At 35.8% G+C, this 8,619-nt stretch overlaps 1 protein-coding gene across 1 annotated transcript; it reads left to right on the top strand.

The window, feature by feature from the left end:
* Window positions 1-1,171: 1,171 nt before the first annotated feature.
* LOC124165717 (protein KRTCAP2 homolog) lies at window positions 1,172-7,224 on the top strand. Its single transcript, XM_046543203.1, has 5 exons — window positions 1,172-1,419; window positions 3,278-3,432; window positions 5,256-5,319; window positions 5,865-5,931; window positions 7,029-7,224. The coding sequence occupies exons 1-5, from the start codon at window positions 1,416-1,418 to the stop codon at window positions 7,132-7,134; spliced, it is 396 nt and encodes a 131-aa protein (XP_046399159.1). The 5' UTR covers window positions 1,172-1,415; the 3' UTR covers window positions 7,135-7,224.
* The last annotated feature ends 1,395 nt before the right edge of the window (window positions 7,225-8,619 follow it).

Raw genomic sequence — 8,619 nt, 5'->3', positions numbered from 1 at the left:
ATCTGGTGTTTGGTTGCTTCGAAAGCAATTTCATCTTCATTGTTGAGTCCTATGCATCAGTTTTTTGTGGCTTTTATATGGATATTTACCTACTCCTCAGTATAGTCTCTGGCTTTACTGTAGGCCATGTTTTTGGCAAATGTGGTGGAATGCTGTCATCTATCATATTTCTGTATTAATCTTTGTTAGTGAAGCTTCATTTCCTTTTTGCACTGTTTGGTTGTCAAGGATTTAATTGAATTTAAAGTGGATGTGAGGAAACAGGTTGTGAAGGTAGGCAGGGAGTGCAAAGAGTTAAGAATATGTAATATGTGGCCATTTTCACCAGATGATAACATAGTACACAGGCTAATATAGGTGATAAAAAATCTAAATGAGAAAAGAAGCATATAATTATCAAATTAATTAATTTGTAACAATTTTTAAGGGACATGTATGTGCAATATATACTGCTGCACATATATATATATATATAGTGCTGCACCATATATGAGTGGGTGAGAAGCCAAGGGGTACAAGTGATTTCTTTTTTCTGTGCAGTGTCAGGTACAGACATTAGGAATAGAAAACAAACCAGCACAATTTGATATGTAGTAGTGTATTTGATTTTCCCTTTGATGTCAGCACAGAACAGGCACTCACTCGTATCCCATATGACAACCAAGTTTTTGTGTATTTCTTCTAACAAATTAACTTTACCTAACTTTGTTGAGATAAAAATCACTTGTACCCCTTGGCTTCTCACCCATCTCACATTTGATTCGCTCCTCTTTATTTTCAACAATGAGCATGGTACATGTGTAAATTACCAAGTTTCAATCAAATATTATTGGTGACGAAAGTGTTGATGTGCATACTGTACCAGAGAATCAAATATTTACATCATTATACTTTCAAAGTATGATACATTTTGATAGCTATAGCCGGAGTTAGCCGTCGTGATAAAATCAAAAATGTACAATCTAGAAAAATATAATAAAAACAAAGCAATCCCTTTTCACGCAAATCTGTATTACATAAGCCACCGAAAAGATGATTTCAAACCAAACTTAACCATAAATAGCATCCATTCAAACACAAAACTGGAAATCAACGAATAAATTTGTATTAAGACCATTCACGCCTGTTTACGCCTGGAAGTCGTTAACGGTAACATAGTTTGAAATTTCCCTCTTTTTTGATGGAAGAAAAATGGCGTAGAGATTGCGTCGGCACACGTCGGCAGAATACGCAGACTCGTCAGAGACAAGTTTATTGACGAATTCGTGTACCGGCGTGGAACTGGGAAAATAGAAAAAAGTAACCTGGGACTTGATAAGCTGTAATTTAGTTGTTGCAGGAAAACCAGGCTATAAGTACTGACATAGTACAAGGAGTGACCCTAGTCCGTGGAAGGTGGTAGATAATCTTGCAAAATGTGTAAGTGAAGTATCATTTATTTTAATGCTAGGTAATATTCAGCTCTATTGTTGATATTTTACTTGAGTAATTGTGTTCCTTGCCGCTATTAGTACTTACTGTAACATCGCCGGACATTTTGCTTTATCGCTCAATGGGCCATTGCATAAACTCCAATGCTCAGGCAAGTTCCACAGGTGTCAGTTCTCCTTCGTATTTGTTTTCATTGGGAATTTCGTTGTCTTTGTCGGTTAATTATTATGTTGATTGTCTACTGTGCACTGTCAATAACTCGCAGCATTTTGATTACTTGGTTGCCATCGTTAGAACTAGAAAATAGCTTAAAATTTAAAAATCCAGTCATTGTTCATGACGCATTTTATTTAGGCATTATCTCTCCTACTTGCCCCGTAGGTCTCATCTTTGAGTCTTATAGGTATGATGTTGGAAACCCTATTGAAGGAATTGCTATTCATTCGTTACTAATGTATCTGTGAACCATAATTGTTAAAATATTTATTATCCATTTATCATTTGTACTGCCTTTAGTGCAGAAGACAGTTGTTCCATGTTCCTTCGTTGTTGCATATTTTTAAAACGTTTATTTGATTTCCTTTCTGGTAATAATGCTACATCATTCGAGCCTCTGCCCTCCGCCTTAATCTTAGTTAATTTTTCCATGATAATGACATCCTCTTTCTCTCTATCCAACCTTGTAGACCCATAGGAGCGAGATCACCATCACTTCATGCACTGCCATCTGAGGCTTGGGTATCCATTTTTTCGTACATGGAAAAAGATCCTCCTTTCCAGGTTTTTTTTTGCCTTTTTACTGTGGCGGATGATGTGTTCCATCTATAAGAGTTTCTGTGATGTGACTATGAGCCTCACAATATGAAGTTTTTAAGCTCTTGGTTTCAGCAATTTTTAAAAGATCAATTTTATTTAAAGGCTTATTTAAAACCTCAATGTTTGTTTTGATGGAGGAAATTTTATATTTATTTAACATTTCTGGGAAAGTATTCTTTCCTCTATACACTGGTATACAAACTTAGACCTATATGTGCAAGGGTGGATCCAAGATTTTTTTCTGGTGGGGCACAAGGGTCTAGCAGGCAAACGAGCTTCTTATATGAGATTTAAAACAGCATACAACAATTACTCTATCAAATATTCTTTTTATTTTAATATGAAATTAAATTATTGAGGCTCCGTAATAGTCAAAAGAACAAATCTTGTCTATTGTTCAAGCGTCTGGAGGGGGAGCACGTGCCCCTCCCCTAAATCCGCCTATGCCTATGCGTGCATGTAATCTCGGGCATAAAAATGACCGGTATTCACATTTTTAATTGACTACTGGCTTTATTAAATTTTTATGCCCGCATATCTCATATATTAATTAATTTCCTACTTTTCTACCTTCAAAAGGTTGAATATTTGATAATTTTAATTTGCCTTAGTTTTTTCCTCTTAGTATAGTATCACTGTTGAGTTTTCTGGATCTTTTAATTCTCCAAGATATTTAAATAATATGAAATATCTTAAAAATTATCTGCACTGATGTATAATCCCAGAGGTTAGAGCTCCTGAAGTATACGAAGTTTGGAAACCTTGTCAGTCACTGTTGTGAAAAATGTTTTTGGCAAACCCACTACTCATTCTGATTTGCTTACTTTTTCATTTTTCACAAATTTACTTCTTTGAGGAAGATAAAATAAAAATGATGTCAGGCTTTTGCTTATTTTGTATTTCTACAGTCCATTTATACATAATTCCTAATATGGTTATTGTTCCTAAAATTTGGAGAATTTAAAAAATTACGGTGTGTGAATTTACTATTTTATCTTATAATGTGGTGTATATTTGTCTCTAATTTCAGCTGTATCCAGTGGAACTTCCTTCATTTTGTCATCCATCCTTACCATCCTGCTTTTTTCTGGGATGCAAATGTATCGCCAGTGGTTGGCATCAAGTCAGCTCCTTACCATTTTTGGAGGATATCTGGGCTCTGTTCTCTTCATTCTATTTTTAACTGTATCCTTTATTTGAATGACTTTTAGTTAGCTACTTGGTAAAATTTATTTCAAGATTTTCCTATTGGTGATGATGATATTGACATAAATTTTACTCAAATATCGTCACAGGCAGTGATGACTACAAGTTGTCCTGAATGGCTGTGCTCATGTAATGTGCAAGGAAGGCTGGGATTTTGCTTTGTGGTGGGAATATTTTGAGGAGCAAGTAAATGTGCTTAAATTAAAGAGGAATATTTATCTGAATTATGAATTGAAATTAAATGTACAAAATAAAATCTAAAGTAATGTGCAACCAAAATTACACCCCTAAGCATAATTAACAGAATAAAACTGACTGAAAAGTGAGAGTTGTACATTACCCTAGAGGGCAGAGTGTTTGTCTACTCATTGGCCCCTTAGGTGTATGACACCACCCGAAAATAATGATTGGCCTAGGTTAAAGAAGAACTTGACGCTCATTCGGGCCTACAATTTTCGATGAATTGTGCGGCTTATTTTTAGTACAAGGGTGCTGTGGTGGCTAAGGACAGTCTTTCAATATCGACCCTCGGTTTCATATTGCCTTATGTGGTGTTCTCCACTGTGGCAGTTGTTAAATACCACCGGCGGTGTGTATTCTTCTGTCTTGCTCCTAAGCCGGAGCCGTTCAGGTAGCTGCACCTAACCTTGTGGTATTCTATCTGCTGAACTCTCAAGTGGGATATGGAAAAGGGACGGTAGTGGGTGGGGAGGGTATACACTTACTCCGAGGCCATGGGGGTCAAGAAGAGCATGTTTTCTTGTGAAACCTGGACAACCTTTACTGTTCCTATAGAATTGTAAGAATATTGTATAATTAAGAATATTCCACGGGTAATGTGTGTAATGCCCTGAGTTTTATAATAACCTCCCATGGAAAGGAACTGATCCCTCTACCCTAATTGTGTGAAATTCACTGCCTATGGCTTAGCCTGGCGTGTGCCCTACACTTGCTTATCGTATCCAAACTTTGGATTGAAGCACTGAATAGTGTATGAATGATGGTCCATTTTTCAGTTAAAGGCCAACAAAATCAATAAAGAGCTATGCCTAGGATTTTCTGGGGGCCTCTTCGAAAGTTGACTTTGTGCAGACTGATGCTTCTGTTTATTGAATCTTTTTTGCTGGAATCTTGCTGATGAAAATGGTCATATTGGGTGAATTCAGCTGAGGGAGCAGCTTCTGGGACATTTCAGAGCTTTTCAGCTGAATTAATATGCTCAGAGAGAGCGATTGGCCATTTTTCTGAACTGAAGAATTCCTTGCTCATTGCTTGCCAAACAATAAATTATACCTTGTTACCCAAACAAATTTACTGATGTCATTGCAACCCAGCATCTCATTTAGCAGAATGAGTGCGCTCTCTCAGGGTAGTCTGAAAACTTGACCTGAGAAGCCCTGGAGTTACTCTTTTGGCTGAATGTGCCTAATGTTACGTTTACTGCAAGGATTTTCCGTTAACCATTTTTTGGTGTGCTTTGGTGACACTGAATCATTCAGGTATGCTTGTCACCTATCTGAGATCCCTACTCAGCAGAATTCAAGTTATTTTCCCCATCCGTAGGAGCCTTGTAATAAGCAACTTCTTTCACTGTATCGATGCTTAGGTGATGAACATTGCTTTTTAATTGTTTTTAAACTCGTATTTGTTGCATCCTCCCTTGATGTGAGGTTACTTTTGAATTCCTTGTGTCTTGTTGGGCTTAAAAGTTTTGAAGTATGTACATAATATTCTATTATTAATATTAACATGATATATTTTACCAATTTTGAATAAGTTTCCTTGACTAATTCTTTAACTAGGCCGTGGGAAATATGGAAGCTGCATTATTTGGAAAAGGCTTCCAGACTAAGCTTTTTCCTGAAGGTAAGCCTTATCTTTGAAAACATTAACACCCTTATTATTTTTGGAAATAATTTCAGACCAAGCTTTATCATCAGTGGGAACATACATACTCTGAAACATCCATAAAACCTTAATTAGCTGGATGACTTTGTTGGTGGATCTCATGTTGAAGTTTTTTTTTTAATCTGTCAAAAATTGTTAAAAATAATTTATACATGGCTGTTAAAGGTGATCTCTGGCTTTACTATTTTTTAAATATTCTTATTACTCCTTTTTTCTTATGACTTCTCAAAACTTTTTTAATCATCTCTTTTTAACTGGTTAATTTATAATTTCCAGCCAGCTTAGAAAACTGTATGGCATTACTCAATCAGTAAAACATTATACATGAGACCACTGGGTGGTCTTTTCTTTGAAAACCATTCTTATTAAATTGCAGTGTAATCTTAAGATGTGTTTGCTAGGGGTGGGTATTTTGAAGATGACATTATAGTAAGTACTCTTTTATGTATATGTTCTTGGTTTCATTGTTGTCTGCATTTTATGGTTTATTTTTCATTCTCCAGTGGTGATTTGCCTTGTGCTGTCATTGATCTCTGCCGGAATGGTCCACCGTGTCAGTAGCACTACTTGGTAAGGATAACTTTTTAGATTAATGTCTCATTTCACAATTAGAATTCAAAATACATATAAAAATGAGGTCTTGAAACATATCATTATAACACATTCATGTTTATGTGAAAGAAAAATTTTCAATTTTCTGCTGTACATCAAGCAGTTTATAATGCAAATACGTAGCTTTTTGGTTATCTGGTGGCTTACAAGGCAATCTCTTAAGTTTTCCCCTTCTTAGCTCTATCTTTATGTAGTTAAGTGATAATTCCCAAGTTTTTTAAGGGTCACAGTTGTCTGAGGCAACTACATACTGCTTCTTACCAAGAGGTGTACTGTTAGAATTGTGTTCTAAATTTCCTTAAATTTTCTATTTGGTGATTGTTATGAGGAATTTTGCTGTTAGTAAAAATCAGTTGCAGATTAAGGTAGGGTAGGAGGCAGCCAGCCCCTCTTAATTCCTGGAAGAGTTTTAAGGAATTTTAGGGGTGGATCTGTAATTGTTGTTTTGTTCTCTAACAGCTTAAAAATGTTTAATTATAATTGATGAATATGTAAAAGGCACTTGTCTAGGCATTTCAGATACATATGCATCAGAAATATCCAGGCAAGTGGCATATTTATTGCATACCTCTCAGCAATAAGGTGCCATGGAGAGTAGTTAACCCCACCTACCTTACTCTGCCTCTAGTAAAATATGGGTTTGGAAACTGCTTTCAGTTAACTCCCATTCAGTTTACTGCAAGGTGGCTCACATGGCATTCATCAATTTCCATTTACTGCTCTATCATATGCATATCATCGTTCTAACCCGTAGTAGTACATGCTTGCACAAGAACAAAGGTTTACTTTTATTTTTTGCAATCTTCAGAGGTTGTGGAGGCTTTTCCTTATTTGCTCAAATATGAATATTTTTATTATCAAATGAAAAGGAAATAAATGTGCTGTGTGGGTTTTTGTCAGAAATCCTGTTTTTGTTTTCCTTCAAGTGCCCTGCTTTAAAAAATTCTGATGAGGTCACTCTGAATGACAGCCAAGCCAAATAAATTAAGTTGCTTTCATTTGAACGATTTTGCCTTTGTTTCTCTTTAATTCTAATTACCTTTTTCTCTATGCAGCCTAGTTTTCTCCATGGTTGCTCTTTACTACATTACCAGGATTTCTCAAGCAAAATATGCTGCCCCTCAACCTACTATACAAGCTCCTGTGAAGAGGAAGAAGTAAGTTAGGATATCTACTCAGCTTTAGCACTTGACAAATGTATCTTCTTGGAATGTGTGTGCAATATCTAAGCAAATAAATGTGTAAATGGAACAATTTGTCCTCATTTCCCATGTACATATAACTCAACTTTACTTTAAGATTTTATTAGGAAATGTCTGGAAAGAGGGAGCTTCAGACCAGCTCGGCCTGAGTTAATGCATGAGCTGAATTAGTTTATAGTGATGTCACAACTCCTTCCTCCTCTACCTATGGGTGGTTCAAACCTTCCCTGAAACTTTATGGAGAGTCAGTCTTAAGTGAGCCTCTCGAAAGTAAGGTCACCCAAAATCGTAGAAAGGGGAGCGATGTCGGAATATGACAGTTTTCATTCTCATTTAATGTATTATGTATTTTTGGATTTATTAAGATACATACTCAGGTCTACTGTTCAAAACCTTCTTGAACTCATGTGACTACATAGGTTTCCGCAGTGTTCAGGTTCCAATTTCTCCAGGTTTCCGGTGCAACCGCGTCGGTTTGTTGGTGATGACAACAGTTTCGCTGTCACTGCTGCCAGTGTCTTCAGGTCGAAGATGAATGTTGTCATCACCAACAAACCGACACGGTTGCACCGGAAACATGGAGAAATTGGATCTTGAACTCATGTTTGGCATTTTCTTGTATGAATAAAGTCTATTAGTTCAATTGTTGATTTGCACTAGCTTTCTATTAACATTTTGGTAAGATATTCCTGTGCTTCATAAGTCATCCATATCACATTACGTATTTACATTTTTCCTATTGCATTCTTTCCTTGGTGAGTTCTTTGGATTCATTCTGTATCATTATTTTTAATATACCACTTTGTATTTGAATTTTAGGTTTCTTTACTTTAACCTATGTATTATTTTTTGCTTGGGATGAGCATTTATTTTTAGCAGGTCCACTTCATTCTTTAGGATTAGTTGTTATAAGTATGGCCTATAATATGTAATTTATAACAAACTTAAAATTAGCATGTAAGCTTTTATTCTGGTTGAATCTTCATGAAATTCCATTATTAAAGTACAGCTATTGTCACCTATTTATTTATCCTAAAATTCTTTTAATACTACACTAGTAAAATTAATGGAAATTATTAAGGGAATTCATGATATGCAATAAGTTTTCTCAACGACACATTGACGTAAAAAATAAATTCCCTGGTTAGTTATTCATTAATGTACCTATCCTGGAAAATAATAGTACATGTTTTAGCCTTCAGAAGTATGCTTGAATTTAATATTTTGATTTGTGTGGGCACACTGAATTAAGACTAGCAGACATGTAATTGAGAAGGAAACAGTGGTTGGGGGTTCATTGTTATGACTGGCTATGACAGGAAGAGGTACCTTAGTGGGAAGGCCTAATGTTTTTGGGGTGAAGCAGGAATTGAGTGGTAGCAGTATTTGAGCCACTCAAGCTTAAGTTGTGTGGGTTCATCTTCAGCTGAAATCAGTGAGTAAT

Source organism: Ischnura elegans, chromosome 9, assembly GCF_921293095.1.
Source record: "Ischnura elegans chromosome 9, ioIscEleg1.1, whole genome shotgun sequence".
Classification (NCBI taxonomy): domain Eukaryota; kingdom Metazoa; phylum Arthropoda; class Insecta; order Odonata; family Coenagrionidae; genus Ischnura; species Ischnura elegans.
This window is presented reverse-complemented; position numbering and strand designations above follow the sequence as displayed.

Coding starts and splice junctions, on each gene's coding strand:
- LOC124165717 (XM_046543203.1), top strand. Junction 5,320..5,864: donor GACTAAGCTTTTTCCTGAAG/GTAAGCCTTATC, acceptor TTCATTCTCCAG/TGGTGATTTGCCTTGTGCTG. Junction 5,932..7,028: donor CGTGTCAGTAGCACTACTTG/GTAAGGATAACT, acceptor TTCTCTATGCAG/CCTAGTTTTCTCCATGGTTG.